At 48.2% G+C, this 16,842-nt stretch overlaps 1 protein-coding gene across 1 annotated transcript; it reads right to left on the reverse strand.

The window, feature by feature from the left end:
- RNF19B (ring finger protein 19B) lies at window positions 1–16,291 on the reverse strand. Its single transcript, XM_077837961.1, has 9 exons — window positions 15,601–16,291; window positions 8,596–8,801; window positions 6,605–6,749; window positions 6,037–6,199; window positions 4,873–4,987; window positions 4,116–4,256; window positions 2,736–2,943; window positions 1,726–1,857; window positions 1–732 (listed from the first exon to the last, which is right to left on the reverse strand). Exons 1-9 carry the CDS (start codon window positions 16,197–16,199, stop codon window positions 291–293), a joined length of 2,151 nt encoding a protein of 716 aa, XP_077694087.1. The 5' UTR covers window positions 16,200–16,291; the 3' UTR covers window positions 1–290.
- Window positions 16,292–16,842: the final 551 nt, after the last annotated feature.

The following is a 16,842-nucleotide window of genomic DNA, read 5'->3' on the forward strand; positions in this document are numbered from 1 at the left end:
TCGAATTACAACAGAAATCTTTATTAAAACAATTCTTTAGTAGTAGTTTTGCAGACAGTATACGCACACACATACATAGGTACACTCAGACATCTTTCAGAGCGCTTGAACCAATAAATTAAAAACAAGGGTGGGGTTTTTGTTTTTAAATCATGTAAGAAATGGCATCTTTCCCCTCAGGGTCAGACCAGGGAAGCTGGCCAGAGAATCAGAAACAGAAGCCAACAAGGGACACAACCCTCTACAAAGGATGCAGTGACTGTAAGCGTGCTTCTCTGGAGGAGGCAACTTCATACTCTGGCTTCAATGCACTCCAGTTTAGAGACTATTTCCTCTGGCCTGTGCCCTTCTTCTTGGGCACACTGGCTCAGATGGGCACTTGGGCTCTCAGCACCTCTGGCTTTTGGGGTCTGTGGGCAGGCGACAGTCTGAGGGTGGGGGGAATCACACTCGTCCGAGGTAATGTCTGGCATGTCATCTGACTGGCTGTCAGAGCTCTCCAAGTCACTCCGTATGCTCTCAGGCTGTGCCAGGGTGATGTCCCAGGTTTTGCTGGCAATGCAGTCTTTCTGCTCACAGCTTTGGTGTTTGAATGTCTGCTCCTGCTCCTCCTCGTTTTCTGCCATCTGGGTGTGGACGTGGAGAGAGTCCTCTGTGCTGCTGCCACTAACTAGTTGGTAGTGACTAGGTTTGGCCTCTATGTCCACTTGGATCTCCATGTTATTACACTCTCTGCAGAAAAAAGCACCACTTTGGTTAGTTACCAGCTACAGTGGAAGTCTCAGGTTATTAATATTAGCACGTTACCTTGAGCACTTTTTCAACAGAAAGCTTCGTGACTGAGGCAAGTATGGGAGTGCCATTCACCATACCACGCTGCCACAACTGGCAATCTACAATAATTTACACTCAGATTATTCCCCTTTTGTAATTAGGGAAACTGAGGCAGATTCAATGGCACAGGCAGGAACAACCCTGGATCCAAATTCCTATCACTAACCTATATGGAATACAGTTTGCTTCCAACAGTCCCAAGCCTTCATTCTGTGCAAGACTAAGGCAAGGAAATGTTCCCTTCTAGCTAGTGAGACCTTGCTAGAGGAAATATGTTGTAATTTCACACAACTCCAGACACGAGAGCACTGCTTAGCAAGGAAGGGCTGTGCCCAACTGGTTTGGCAGGTTACTGTATGATGATACATAACCCTAAAGGTATTCAGACAGTCTCTGGAACCCATGCATGTTTACTGAGTTTCCCCGTGTACGTGTCCCATTGTTTCCAATTACCAACCCTTAATCATGTCCTATAGTGGAAGGAACCACTAAACACTACCTGGACGGGTGGTGCAGTTATGAACACCATATGTACGGTACAATCATCACACCTACAGAGTTCCAACAGACACAGGAACAGACTAGAAAAAAGGGATTCTCTGCTGAGTTCGCAGGACAGAAGAACTGAAGTGAGTGAGCTGCCCCAGGGACGTCAACACAGGCTCTGCTAGTGGTGGTGAATGATACTGAAGTACAAACATAGTTGGAAAGGAAGGTGAAGGGAGAATGCTTCTTGACCTAACCAAGGAAAAGAAAGCTTGCGGGATTCTGCATAGACCTTCAATCATTAAGATCAAAGTTCCCAACGTGCACCTTCTCCACAGCCCTCAAACCGCACCCCCCACCACACCACATATGACCCACAATCTTGTGCACTGGCAGTTTAGGTACCTGTCTTGTGGGTTGTATGAACTGATGATGGAACCAGCCATAGCCCGCGTGCTGGCGTTGTCACTAACTGCTCCGAGACTTACAGAATCCTTGGGGAAAATCTCCTTCTGTACATCTGCTTGCACTTCCAGCCTGGGAAGAGTTGGGAAACATCCAGAGTCATCAACACAGCCAGGGGCCACAGAACAGCCTAGCTCATTTCTGAAAACTACAGGAACAATAGTCATTTAGCAAGTGGGAGCTGTGGAGACAGGTGGCTCTGTGCGCTAATCCAGGTCTGCACCAAGAAGTTTAAAATCATATTAATCTTTTAGGTTAGCCTCGTTAGTGCCTCCATTTGGCTGAGCTCTTTCCTCAGTCTGTTTTCCATATCGAAGTTAGACTGGGTTTATACCCATGACTCATGCAGTTCCTGTGCAAGGCGGATTTCCAGGTCCAGCACACAGCTATGATTATATTCTGGGCTTTCATTTCGACCCGTGTCTCCAATTACATGGCCAGAATGACTCAGAGGCAGGTTCAGAGGAAACCTGTGGTGTAACCTTGTAACTGGAGGCAGGCCCTCCCGAGTCCTGATCACTAAGTGCTACTAGGGAATAACAGCCATTTGAAGCACTAGGCTAGGTCGCAAGATGTTTGCAAGAGCCTTATATGGCAAACTAGTATATCTCTGCTGCTCCTCAAATCAACCCCAAACCCTATCTCCTGCCATTAAGGAGCTAGAAAGGCTGGGGGAGAAAGATAACCAAACCAGATTGTGCTGTGGCTGCTAGTTACTTGGTGTTCTTGCAACAGGGACAAGGCTGGGGAACAGATGAAGCAGAGATTATTGGACCTGATTCTACCATACGTCAAGAGGTTTAAAAAGCGATACTGAGATTAGACCCCAAGTATCAGTGGTGCCACCCACTAACCAAACAGATCCCTGGCGAGCTAACAAGCCTCCCCACAGACTAGGCCTTGTGACCCTTCAGCCCCTTCACTGCCATGATCCGAGTCAGTTCAGTTACCTGCTGTACTTTCCCTTTCCGCCTGAGAGGACTCCACCGCTCAGGGTACCACCGGAAAGGGCAGCAAAGCTGGCTGTCTCACTGTAGTTGCCCTGCATGACACTGAGCCCATCCGTGGGGCTCCCACTGGTGCTCAACACACTAGTTAGTCCCTCGATGCTGCTCTCACCAATACTAGGGTTCTTCAGAGCTCGCCAAGCATCTGCCACTGAGACAGGCAAAGAAGATACATTGAACATTAAACAGTGTAAAGGAACTGCCACTGGCATCCCATTAGGGGTGAAGACAGGGTTGGGCAAACTATGCTCATGGGCTGGATCTGGCCCGCAAGCTCCCGCTGGGGTGCAGAGTCAGGGGCCGCTCTACGTGGCTCCCGGAAGCAGCGACATGTCCCCGCTCCGGCTCCTACACATAGGGACAGCCAGGGGGCTCCACTCTGCCCCCACCCAAGCGCCGCCCCTGCAGCTCCCATTGGCCAGGAGCCACAGCCAATGGGAGCTGCAGGGGTGGTGCCTGCGGATGGGGCAGCATGCACAGCCGCCTGGCTGCGCCTCCACATGGAGTGGGAGAAGGGACATGCTGCTGCTTCCGGGAGCCGTTTGAGGTAAGCTCTCCCTGGAGCCTCCCCCTGCACCACAACCCCCTGCTCCAGCCCTGATCTCCCTCCCACCCTCCAAACCCCTCGATCCCAGCCCAGAGCACCCTCTTGCACCCCAAACCTCTCATCCCAAGCCCCACCCCAGAGCCTGCACCCCAAGCCGGGGCCCTCACCCACTCCCACACCCCAACCCCCTGCCCCAGCCCTGATCCCCCTTCCGCCCTCCAAACCCCTTGGTCCCAGCCCAGAGCTACACCCCAAAGGCCTCATCCCCAGCCAGAGCCCTCACCCCCTCCCGCACCCCACTCCCCTGCCCCAGCCCAGAGTCCCCTCCCACACCCTGAACTCCTCATTTCTGGCCTCATCCCAGAGTCCTCCCCCCCGCAATTTTGTGAGCGTTCATGGCCCGCCATACAATTTATATTCCCAGATGTGGCTCTCGGGCCAAAAAGTTTGCCCATCTCTGGGTTAAGGTTACACGTCAGACAGCAACATTTTCAAGACAGATTTCAGATTCAATCTCCAGCAGGGAAGAGGGCTGGGGATCTCCCAGGGAAAGGCACTATGGTGCTTCACACAAGCTTTGTGTTAAGAGTGCAGAGTGTACTTTGAAGGGTTAGCCTTGAAACAGTGGCAAGGAAGTGAAAGCTAGAAATCTTGACATACTGAAAAAGGCTGATTATCCACCCCAATTAATCCCAAGGGACAATCCCACAGTGAGGCCTAGCTTGTTTCCTCCCAGCCCTTCAGATTACACAGACAGATAGTGAAAAGTTAATCACCTGTAATAGGTCCATCATCTTCGTCGAACTCTATTTTCACTCCCTTCCCATTGGCTGTGCTGACTCCACAGCCACCTCCTCGGCAGAGAGAAATTGGCACAACACCATAGACATAGGCCAGCATGATGGGGACTCCAATACCTGCAACAGAGGACGCAGCGGGTCAAGAGGAATATCAGATGACAATGAGACTGAGGCATGCCGGATGGGCAGCATGAACTCTCTGGGATCAGGGACCACCTGTTTGTTCTGTGTTTGCACGGCGTTTAGCACAATGGGGTCCTGGTCCATGACAGGGTTCCTAGGTGTTACTATCATAGAAATAATGGCTGAGACCATCACACTACAGAACAAGGGAACCCAATTCCAGCACAGAGTAAGGAAACCTGCAGCGGAACAATCCCAGTCTTGGGATAGGGCCAAAGAACAAGTTGACTCCATGAAGATTGCAGTGGCAGCTTGCCAGCATATCAAACTTGCATAAAAATCAGTTTCTTTGGCCGAACTGTTGGTACTAACACTACAGGGACCATTTTACACAGTGCTCAGTCTTAAGCCACAGACACCAGCACCTGCAGCCTCTGCAGGCAGCATGTTACATAAGTGGGAAAGCAACCAACAGGGATATTGTAGGAATTTGTGGGCTTCCCTTGGTCATTCCTGCCCAATATCTGTCAGAATAATAGAGGAGCAACACATGAGGAGCAGAGTTATGAACAATGACTGACCACAAGGAAAATCAGCCTTGTCTACTTACCAACACTGACAGCAGCGATAACTGGGGATGCAATGACAGACAAGGTGACCCCACCGGTGATGGCCAAGTTCCTCTTGTGCTTAGACGTCTTCTTTCCCTCATAACGGCTGTGAATCTGGGGAGAGCAGGGAACAACAGGTGAGAAAACGGACAGCCTGGCCACTAAGCATCCACTAGCATGAAATACTAATATGCTCATGACCTTACAACTTTGCCACACATGCCAGTCACATGACCCTTAAAATCCCCCATAATAGCCACTGATGAGGATAGGTCCATCAATGGGCATTAGCCAACAGGGTCAGTTGTGCAACCCCACGCTCTGGGTTTTCCTAAGCCCTTGACTTCCAGATGCTGGGACTGGACAACAGGGGATGGATCAATAAAAAAAACTCTGAAGCTTTGAAGCATCTGGCATTGGCCACTGATGAAGACAGGATACAGGGCTAGATGGGCCATTGGTTTGATGGCCAATCTTATGTACCTCCATCCCACCCACAGACCCTCTCAAACAGATGTAGCCAGTGCGTCTGTTCAGGAGTAAGGACAAGCTGGAGAAAGTTCCATTGCAGCATTGTTTCTCCCTCTTCACCTAATGCCGGTCCACCAACAGAGGCAGGCAAAGGGACAGGATGACTCAGGGAACATGAAGCCTCTGACCTCTAGTCACTGGTACAAATCTAGGACAGACTGGTAGACAGTCATTACTATCAGATCTGGTTGATAACTTGTGTGAAGTGAGGTGAGGGATCAGGGTTCAGTTATTATTGGACAATCCCAAGGCACAAGAGCCACCACAGAGGCCAAGAATTAGATACACAGTTCCCCTCTCTACGGGGATGCACTGGGTTCAAGGTGGAGGCATACTGGCAGAGCAATGTGAACCTTTCACTGTCAGTGCCCATGAGGCACATATTCGTTTGACTGAGAACTTCAGTCTCCAGGGCTGTCAAGCCATCATACTTTCCACACTCACTAGGTATGAAACCCAAGAAATAGTGATCCTCAGTTGGCCTAACAGCCAGCTGGGTTTCCAGCAGCTGTATGGAAAGATCCCACACTTACCATTAGCCTAAAGTCCTTGACAAACACCTATGATTCCCAAGAGAGAATGTTTCAGTCTGCTCATTCCATTAGTTCTGATCTCCACCCCAACATGCTTACCTTTCTCCCAACGTACACTGGGATGCCAATGACCATGGCAGGAATGGCAATGCCAGCAATGAGGGAAATGCCTACAGGGGCACCAATCAATGTGCCCAGCTGCCAGAGAATTTTCTTCTTGCGACTCCACGGCTTCTTGCCCCAGAACGTGCAACCAGAGGGACTGTAGGGGAAATAAGTTGTCTTTTCAATATCCACATAAAAATATGACATGTGTCAATGTGTGGATACTGTGCAAGAAAGGCTCCTTCTCCCCAGATCCAGTTGACCATCAAGAATGGATGCCCCCACAGTGTGAAGGGGACTACACTGAACATTCATCCCATTAAGAGCTTCCTCACATTGTTCCACCAGTGGAGACCACCCACAGTCAGGAGGGACCATTGTGCACTACTGTTATGAGGAAACTCAGAGCTTTCCTCCTATTCCAACTGATCAGGAATGTGTTGGGGGGCGGGGGGGATGTTTGTGAGGAGCTGGAAAAATTAAAATACATTAAATACAAAAATATAAACAAACATCATACTCTAGCAACAGGAGGCCCAGTGGATTCTGCTCCCCATCTCACCTGAGGTAATGCAGATCTGAGATCTCCTTCATACACAGCCAGCAGAATTCACAGCCACACACTGCGCAAGTCATGTGATTACAGCTCCCATCGTTCATCTTGATAATGTAAGCACTGCAACGTGGACATGGCTTGATGTCATCGGCTTTGGGGAAGAAGGAAGGGATCAAGTCAGATTCTATACACCTTAGCCATCTTCAGGAATTTACTGGGGTTCTTTTGTTTGGGGAGGGTGGGCTCAAGAGGATAATGCATGTCAAACTCTGCCCATCTAGGCGAACAGATTATTATTTTCCTTAATCAAAGAGATAAAGCAAAGGTGTCTGGTTCTGATTACATCCTTCAGTGCTACAGGATAAAGGCAGGGAGCCACCTCTACGCTGGCACTTAATTCCTCTAAAACAAGTTAGTATTGTTTGTCTGGCCAGCGTACACCAGCAGAACAGCATTTTAAGAAGTGTTTTCTACATCATAAAAGGAGGCGGTTATGAAAGAGTTGTGCTTGCCCCATACTAGCTAGCTAGCCCAGAGCATCACCCATTTTTAAACTTCACCACTAACATGAAGTAAGGGCCAAGAGTGTTCTTTATATTCTTCTATCCGGAGGACAAGACAGCAGAGAAATTGTGACCCACGCTTTTGAAAGGCATATGCCTCTTTGTGGGTGTAAATTGTGTCCGATTACAGAAGAAAATCTTAGTGTATTGGTGGGTAAGTATCTAATCTGTGCCCGCAGTTGGGTACTTAGTCATTTAAAGGGACTGGCATCCACCAGTTACTACACAACAAGGAGATGGACAGATGCCCCTTTATAGCCATTTACAAAATAAGTCACTCTGAAATGTTATCTATGATCAAAGTTATGCAATCGTTCCCTGTACAGTTCATTGTGCTGGTAGCAATCTTTAAAGCTCTGAACAGTCTGGGACTCAGCTGCTCTGAGACCAACTTATACTACACAGAAGGAACCTCTCTTTCTGGAGTTAATCTCCCCAGGGCTGATGGCTAAGTTCTGTTAAAGGCCTCACTTCCACAAATCCCCTTTGGCAGCAAATAGTGATCAGTGGTTGATTTTTGCTTGTTGGTTTGTGTTGGGAATTTTGTCTTGCAGTGGCTGCAATGTTTATGGTGTCCATTATCAGGGCTCTGTACATTTCAGGCATATTTTAGTCTGGAGTAACAGCTGAGCCACCTTTAAAAACATTTACAGCCTCACACAAAAGCCAGCTATTGTGCAAATGGAACAATGTGTTTATAATGAGTAGCATGCTAGGAGAAGATACATGCTTTGTTTGGGGGAGAAGGAATCTATTAACTGATCTTATGGTTCACTTTCTGAATCACCTTTTTAAAAGCACTATTTAATCAGAATATCTGCTGATCTAGAGTGCAGCTCTTTACCAGCCAAATGGTTTGGCATCTCTCCCCTATAAATAATGGTATTACTAATACTTATCAGAGCTGGGAGCTAAATTCCCTATTCTGGGTTAGGTATTAGTGCTGCTATTGCTCACAGCAGCAGACAAAATGGAGCTCACATTCTGAGAGGGTAAAATTTCTCTTTTGCTCCTGTTTGAGACTGAGATCAGCAAGAGCTTTAAGAACATCTAAAAGATCAAAGCAAACCAAAAAGTAGCTGCTTATTGTAACGGGTCAGGAGGTACTACATGCAGAATATGGTGACCATATGCAATTAGGTCCTGCAATTGTGGAACCTCAAATTTTAATTCCATTAGTAGTTTGTGGAACTAGCCTGTCAGGCCAGATATTTTTACTCCATTACTGGCTAGGGAAGGAAGCTGTGCTGAGCATCAGAGCTGACCAGATCCAATATTGCTGGTGTCCTTCATCTGTGCCAAGTGGTTGTGCTCCCTGCCAGGTGTTAATACCCCCCACTCTGATTCCAGGAAGTGCTGCAAAACAGGTGGATCTCTTTCCTGGCTTCACGGACATAATTCATACTGGCTAATAAGAAGGTTGTTAATTCATACCTGGTCCAGATTCCTGTCCATAACTGAGGCCCGAGGCGTGCTTCGTCCGTACCCGCAGCGTCTGAGCCCTTTGCTGACGGGCCATATCGCAGGTCTGGTTTGGATGCCATATCTGTTTGCAGTGATAGCAGAACTCAGTCTGACAGCCTTCCCTCTCACAAGTCAGCTTGGGGCAGCTGGCACAGCCATAGGCAATAACAGCGTAACTGAAGACGACAAAGATACCAGAATCAGTCAAGCCAGAAATTATCTTAGGAACGCAGGAATCAATATACCGGAACACTTCAGTGGCCCATCTGTTGGGTAACACCGAGATTTGCTGCTGAATAGCCACTGCCACCCAACCTCAGAGGCAGCTGAATTTTAGTAGATGGATCCCTCGCTAGTTCCCTCCTATGCATTCAGAACAACAGATTTTTCAGGACAGAGGCATGTTATTTCTTTGGCACAATACACATTTGCAGCCTTTAACAACTAATTCTGAAGCACCCTCATCAGGTTGATAAAGGATTAGTTGTAAAGGACGTAGACATCCACTTTGGCTAGAATATACCACTATCTAATCAGGTAGATAATGATACCATCCTCTGAGACACCACCCTAATTCAACTCACCAGTTGAGCAATCCTACCATGGATACGCATAGGGATGGAGACATGCAAAAGGAAAAATAAGTTCTCCTTGACCTTAGCTGATGCACTTTTACGCCCTGAAGCTCAAGATCAGTTATGCTTGTCATTTTTAACTTAGCTAGGGTCCAATTAGAGATGTTACACTGAATGCATCCGATGAAGTGAGCTGTATCTCACGAAACCTTATGCTCAAATAAATTGGTTAGTCTCTAAGGTGCCACAAGTACTCCTGTTCTTTTTGTGAATACAGACTAACACGGCTGCTACTCTGAAACCTACGCTTCCATAGTTGTTTCTTCACTTTAATATTTAAAACAGACGTTTCAGTAGCCTGCAGCAGTGAGTAAAAGATGGTTACTTTTATACAGTGGAGATTAATGCAATTCTGTACTATGGGTAGGACCCTACCAAATTCACGGCCATGAAAAATGTGTCACGGACAGTGAAATCTGGTCTTGTGTGTGTTTTCACCCTATACTATACATTTCACTGGGAAAGACCAGGGTTTCTCAAATTGGGGGTCCTGACCCAAAAGGGAGTTGCGGGGGGGCCCGCAAGGCTATTTTAGGGGGGCTGCGGTATTGCGACCCTTACTTCTGTGCTGCCTTCAGAGCTGGGTGGCTGGAGAGCAGCAGCTGTTGGCCAGACACCCAGCTCTGAAGGTAGCGGCCTGCTAACAGCAGCACAGAAGTAAGGGTGGCAATGCCATACCATGCCACGCCACCCTTACTTCTGTGCTGCCTTCAGAGCTGGGCAGCTGGAGAGCAGCACATGCTGACTGAGGGCCCAGCTCTGCACACAGCAGCGCAGGAGTAAAGGTGACAATACCATACCAGGCCATCCTTACTCCTGCGCTGCTGCTGGCAGTGGCTGGACTCCTGGCCAGCAGCTGCCGCTCTCCAGCTGCACAGCTCTGAAGGCAGCACCACTGCCAGCAGCATTGCAGTAAGAGCAGCCGTACTGCAACTCCCCCTCCCCACAATAACTTTGTGACACCCTCCCCCCTCAACTCCTTTCTGGGCCAGGCCCCCTACAATTACAACACCCTGAAATTTCAGATTTAAATAGCTGAAATCATGACATTTACTATTTTTAAAATCCGATGACTGTGAAATTGACCAAAACGAACCATGAATTTGGTAGGGCCCTAACTATGGGACAGGTAAATCACAATGCTTGACTGGGGTTCACCATCAAGTCCTCTTGCTTGTCTCCTTTCCAAATTAAGCTTTACTATTTCTCCCGATATGGAAGCTTGCTCTTTCTGTACAAGCTCTCTTTAAATTCTTGACTTCTCCAATTCCAAGGATCTTTTCTATTATGGGTTTTGAGGTTAGGTGACCACCATTAAGTTACATGAGGCAAGGATGCCATTTATACAATGGTGTATCTAATGTTCCTCTCTGTACCTGTTGACAGCCTTCTCTTGACCACCACTGCATACTGAACAGATTTCTTTCTTTATAGACTCCAAGGCCAGAAGGGACAATTGTGATCTTTGTTATACAGCAGGTCAGACTGGAAGGTCATACAACTTCCTGGAAAAAGTCCTAAAGCGTTCTTTAGAAAGATATCCAGTCTTTATTTAAAAATTGTCAGTGATGAAGAATCCACCATGACCTTTGGTAAATTGTTCCAATGGTTAATTAACCTCACTGTTAAAAGTTTACTCCTTATTTCTATTCTAAGTTTGTCCAGCTTTAACTTCTTGACCTCCAAGTCTACAAGTTCTATTGCTTCAGTGGATATAGCCAATTCAGACTCTGCTACCTATGACTAACTCAGCTTGCTCCCTCCAATGCACATTACCTTCCATTTGTTTATACTGACATTCATCTGCTAGTTGTCCTAATTGCTTCCTTTAGTCAAGCCCGGAAAGAAGTGTGAGGAGCTCTAGAAGGACCTAATGAAACTAAATTGTATCTTTGTTTTGTCATGTTACAAAAACAGTGATTGGCACTTTTTAAAAAAAATGTACAAAAGGAGTTTAGAGCTGCAGCTACTTCGGGAAGGGAGCTCTGGGTGATCTCTAGACGAAGAAGTGTTTATGCAGAACAGTCCTCCACTTATATCCTCCCAATTTAGCAGGAAATATAATTGAAAGGGTGCCTTGGCTTTCTGCAGCTTTTCTCATAGGCCAGTCTTAAACGAACCAATTACAGAAAGAACTAGAAGACTGAGAAGAGGGGAGCATGGGGGGAAGATCATCTTGTGTTTGAGCTGGTAATGTGGAGATTTAGCTGGCACATCTACAAGGAAACTCACATGGATGAGCTCCAAATGCACTACACAGAGCACTGCTCTCGGGAAGCTGACTTGTAACACTGACAGAAGTCAGGGTGACTTATTCTCTTTTCTGCAGCATTTGTGTTATAAGTGGAGGTATTCTCTCTCTCTCGCCATTGGTTTATTTTTAGAGCTTATGGAATTGAAGTAGCATTGCAGCTTCTGAAGCAGCAGCATGAGAACTGCTGAATGTGTCATACCACAATGATTCATATCCCGTGGGAGTTTGAGCAATTTGACCCTGCCTGGGTGCAGCATAACTGTTAAAGACAAACAATGCCTCCCCGCTTACGATCAGGAACTGAACAACAGGACTGTAGGGCCTCCATGTGCAAACAGCTACTGTATTTCTGGCATTCAAGACCAATGCTAGAGGAGAGAGGGGATGCAGGCAACCTAGGAAAAATATTAACTCAAGCTACATTTGATTACTGAACATTTTGTCAGAGGGATCTTACCCACACAGCCTCACCGCCAACCAGTAGGCTACAGCAAACTCCTTAGCAGAGAGACATTCAAGTGTAGGACATTAACAGCTTCTAAAGAAAACACTTTGATGCCAGCTGTTATAGCCATTTTGGGGCCTGACAACTATATTACCAGGAGGCCCAGGAGAGCTCAACATGCTACATTAAGAAGCTTTACCATGTACTGAACTTGTCCCTGCATTAGAGAATTCTGAAGCTTTTCTGGCCATCTCAGACCATCCTGTTTTCTTAAAAAAAAACAACAAAACAAAAAAAACCCAAACACACACCAAAGTCCCAGAACAGTTACTAAGCACTGAATTTTTAGTCCCAGAGTTAAAATAGCAACTAATAGCAACAAGCTCACTGGTGTGGAGTGAACTACATGCTTTTTAGCCTCTAAAAAACAAACAACACAAACACGACGGAACTCTTAAGTCCAGCTAAAGAGGCCAATCAAAGGCTCTACCCAGAAGACAGATGGCATCCGGCTACACCAAGCATTGCAGGGTCTGAATGGTTAACATGTGTGCATCCTTCTTCACCTGGCCTTTGACACATGCCCGCAGTTTAACAATTAGTCACTTCCAGGTATAACTACAGCTCTTGGCATGACAAGGAGTATCCTGATCTTTCCACATCCCAGGTGTGGCTGCAAGCCTCTACCTTAAACCCCAATATTACTACAGAGTGCTGCTCTTAGCCTACTCTCACACAGCTGAGATGCCTGGCCTGCTCCTCCATTTGCTCTGAGGGATTGCTTACCTCACCACAATCATGTTCAGCTGCTTCCTTCACTTAGTTTCAGCCTACACAGTTCAGTTGTTTCCCTAAGCCTTTAGTAGAGATATAGTGAGACATACACCAGTCAGCAGCACCAGCTGATTGCAATGGGCAGACAAAAATCTGTATTTGTCTGAAGAGCTGACAGTGCTCCAAAAGACCAACATTGCCATGGAAACAGATTCTAATGTTACATCTATATTTTACCTTTCTAGACAGCATAGCTAAGCTTGCTCACTTATGAAGTTGTTTGGAGCATGGGTGGGATGCAGAGGCATGCCAGTCAGGATGCTGCATGCCACATGGCTTGTGTTTTGGAACACATCTGTCCAGTAGACTCTTGGCAAATTATTCTCAAAACTACATGTATGGCTGGAGAGAAACAAGTCAACTCTCCACACTCCTGAATAGGGTGTGATGTGGTAAGGAGAGGGCATAACATTCATCAGAACTTTTGAGACCAAGTCTGCTCACCAGTCCTTCATACTAGCCATTCAAGCTCACCCACCAGTACCACAGGAAAGTGAACCATCTATCCAGACACTGAAAATAACTGGTATTCATGGCTTTACACAAGGACAACTAGACAAGTTTGCCAGGAAGAATGAGTTTAGGGTAAATAAACTCTTCCCACCACCTGTCTGACAGCCTTTGTTAAAGTGTCACTAACAAGAAAGATAGCAGGGATGCCCTGTCTACTGGCCTAGTTCCACAAAGTGAGCCATGCCAGCTTGTTGGTTTCTAAGAGGAAGGGGAGGGGATATCAACTCTATAGTTTATTTTGAAACCTTTTATAAGCTGCCTATGTACGAACTGTTGGCTCACTGGGCAAGGGCAGCCAGATGGCATCAACTGTTTGCACAACAAAGATCAATGTTACACTAGCCTTCAGAAGCCTGCCACAGCAGCAACTTTATCAGGTATACATTATAGACTACTAGTGAAAAAGTAATGTCCCTAGGGGCCATGCAGGGGACATCTTTACATGGCCAGGCAGTCTCAATTGGCTTTGGTGTGTTTACATTTTAAACCAAATACCAATAAACATTACATCAGTAAAACAGAGACAACTCAGCAAGTGGTAACTACATTTTCTCTAGCTGAGTAGCAAGGCAGATTCCAAGGGCATTACTATGTCAGGAGTATAATCTGATCTGCAATGCCTACCCTAAACAGCAATATCAAAAACGTTGATTGTTTTAAACTAACTTAACCTTGAGCCCCCAAGGAACAAGCTTTAATAGTAAATAAATCCTTACACGGCAAGCGTGTAACATGCACCCATGTAACAGGTAACCTGAGACACAGAGATTAAACAAAAAGAAAAGGAGGACTTGTGGCACCTTAAAGACCAACAAATTTATTTGAGCATAAGCTTTCGTGAGCTACAGCTCACTTCACTGGATCCAGGTTAAGCAATTTCCCAGAGTCAAAGTTTGTAACAAAGCTGTGATTAGATCTTAGGAATCTTGCCACCTTTGCTCTGAACCCTAGGACAAAACTTCCCGTAACATCCCCACTAGCTGGGAGTGTATTTTAAGCCTCCTGTTTGTTTCTGCTGAATTCTTGGATAGATAAAATACAAAATCCCTGCTACCAACAAGCCTGTGCTTATGCTATATCAGAAGCCTATATAAGCCTAGTTTAAAGAAAAAAGAGAAAATGAAAGCAACAATAAGCTAATCTAGAAAGTCACCATGTTTGGATGGACTGAGTTTTGGCCAGTTAGACAGTTCCTCATTTAAGCAAACAGTGAATGAGTCAGTATGATTCAACATTATTCCTCCACCATGGTGCTTCAACACCCTGGTGCCAGCTTGGTAAAGATTTCCCGCACTTAGGAAAACCAAAATTTACAGTTCCGCCTGCAGGTGTGGAAATCATTTCTATAGTTCACCAACTCTATTTTAGCTCTCAGCAGCACACATAGTAGAGGAAACACCATACTTCCCATTATTTCAGAATAAAGCTTGCTTTTAAATTAGAGAAACAAGGATGTGATCATAACTGAAAACCCCTAGGAACTAATTCTGAAACATTCTCTGGAAAGGTGGCACTTCATATCTAACTTTTCCATGCTCTCACAACCCATGGTCTCACTTCCCTTGGTTTGCAAGATCAGCTTTATAGTGAGGGAGCACTGTCTAATAACCAGTTATTAGCCTCCTACACAAACTAAAGCCTATCCACCTGAATCTATAAAAAAAGGTCTAGGTATCTGCAAAACATAGAAAGGTATGGGTAGGAAGAGGATTTTGGCAAGATGGGGGCTCTGATTTAACTTAATACTTAGTAAAAAAATCTCAAAGTACTTTTTGGAATATTTACTAAGACTCAACCCTCCTCCCAAGGTCGAGTATACATAGTCTAGTTCACAGCTGGCTGAGGAGAGGTTAAGTGACTTGCTCTAGATCACAGAGTCAGAAAAATTCATGTAAGCCACTAGACCAGGCTCCTTTCTTTACAGAGGTGTGCCTCTAGGGGGATGAATAGGCTTATAACAGAAGAAACAGTCCTATGTGTCACTAATACTAAATATTAAAAACTTATACGGGGCTTTTCATCTAAAGACAGCCCCACTGCCCCCCCGGGCTCCCCCAGCCCAGCCCCAGCCCCGCCCCCCCAAAGAAGGGGGTGCCAGCCCCACTGCCCCCCCAGGCTCCCCCAGCCCCGCCCCCCCAAAGAAGGGGGTGCCAGCCCCACTGCCCCCCCGGGCTCCCCCAGCCCCGCCCCGCCCCCCAAAGAAGGGGGTGCCAGCCCCACTGCCCCCCGGGCTCCCCCCGCCCCGGAGATCAGCCCCCCTGCCCCCCAGGCCAGACCCTCGCCCCGGGACTCACCCGCAGTCGGGGGCCGGGCACCAGCGGCAGTCGGGGTCGGCGGCCAGGCAGCGGCGCAGCATGAACTCCTCGTACTTGGCGACGAGGCGCGGCGAGTCGCTGAGCAGCAGGCGGATGTCGGCGGGGTTGAGGCGCTCGCTGCACTCGGGGCAGCAGATGTTGACGCGGGACTCGGTGATCTCGATGCGCAGGTACTGGCGCAGGCAGGCGCGGCAGGAGCGGTGCGGGCAGGAGAGCAGGCGCGGCGCGTTCTCCGCCGGCTGCCGCACCAGGCACAGCGGGCACTCCAGCTCCCCCGCGCCGCCCTCCGCCGCCGCCGCCGCCGCCGCCGCCTGGGGCTCGGCCGGGGCCGCCTCCGCCGGCGGGGCGGCCGGCGGGGCAGCCGGGGCGGGGGCCGGCGGCGGCGGCGGCGGCGGCGGCGGCTCGGCCTTGGCCCGGCGGCGGCCCCGCACCCCGCCGGAGGCCGAGGCGGCGGCGGCCGAGAAGACGCTCTGGAAGGAGAGGCGGCGGCGGCGGCGGCCGCCGGGCTTGGGGCACGTGGGGGCGGCCGCGTGGATGGAGGAGGAGCGGGGGGACTCGGAGTCCTTCTCGGAGCCCATGGCGGGGCCCGGCGCGGCGGCCTGCGGAGACAAACGGATCCCCTCAGCCGGCAGCCCGAGGCGCCGCTCTGCGGGCTCCCCTCGGCAGCGACTGACGCTCACACCCCGCCCTCACTGCGCAGGCGCACGGGGCGGGGAGACCCGCCCCCGCGGCAGCGGCGAGGCTCGTCACGTGACGGCGATCGGCCGCCAAGGCGGCCATTTTGGGTATGGGCACATGGCCAGCGAAGTGGGCAGGGCTCATTGGGGGTGGGGAAGAGCAGGAACACGTGCCCTAGGGTGACCAGATGTCCTGATTTTACAAAAAGAAAAGGAGGACTTGTGGCACCTTAGAGACTAACCAATTTATTTGAGCATGAGCTTTCGTGAGCTACAGCTCACTTCATCAGATGCATACCATGGAAACTGCAGCAGACTTTATATATACACAGAGAATATGAAACAATACCTCCTCCCACCCCACTGTCCTGCTGGTAACAGGAGGTATTGTTTCATATTCTCTGTGTATATATAAAGTCTGCTGCAGTTTCCACGGTATGCATCTGATGAAGTGAGCTGTAGCTCACGAAAGCTCATGCTCAAATAAATTGGTTAGTCTCTAAGGTGCCACAAGTCCTCCTTTTCTTTTTGCGAATACAGACTA

This window comes from Eretmochelys imbricata, chromosome 19 (genome assembly GCF_965152235.1).
Source record: "Eretmochelys imbricata isolate rEreImb1 chromosome 19, rEreImb1.hap1, whole genome shotgun sequence".
In the NCBI taxonomy this organism is placed as follows: domain Eukaryota; kingdom Metazoa; phylum Chordata; order Testudines; family Cheloniidae; genus Eretmochelys; species Eretmochelys imbricata.

What these genes read in the sequence shown, in the direction of transcription:
- RNF19B (XM_077837961.1), bottom strand. Translation starts at nt 16,199, where the DNA reads ATGGGCTCCGAGAAGGACTCCGAGTCCCCCCGCTCCTCCTCCATCCAC. An exon ending in TCAGATCTGCATTACCTCAG is followed by an intron (nt 6,200 to 6,604) that starts GTGAGATGGGGA and finishes TTTCCCCTACAG; the next exon opens with TCCCTCTGGTTGCACGTTCT. An exon ending in TCATACAACCCACAAGACAG is followed by an intron (nt 733 to 1,725) that starts GTACCTAAACTG and finishes TTTTTTCTGCAG; the next exon opens with AGAGTGTAATAACATGGAGA.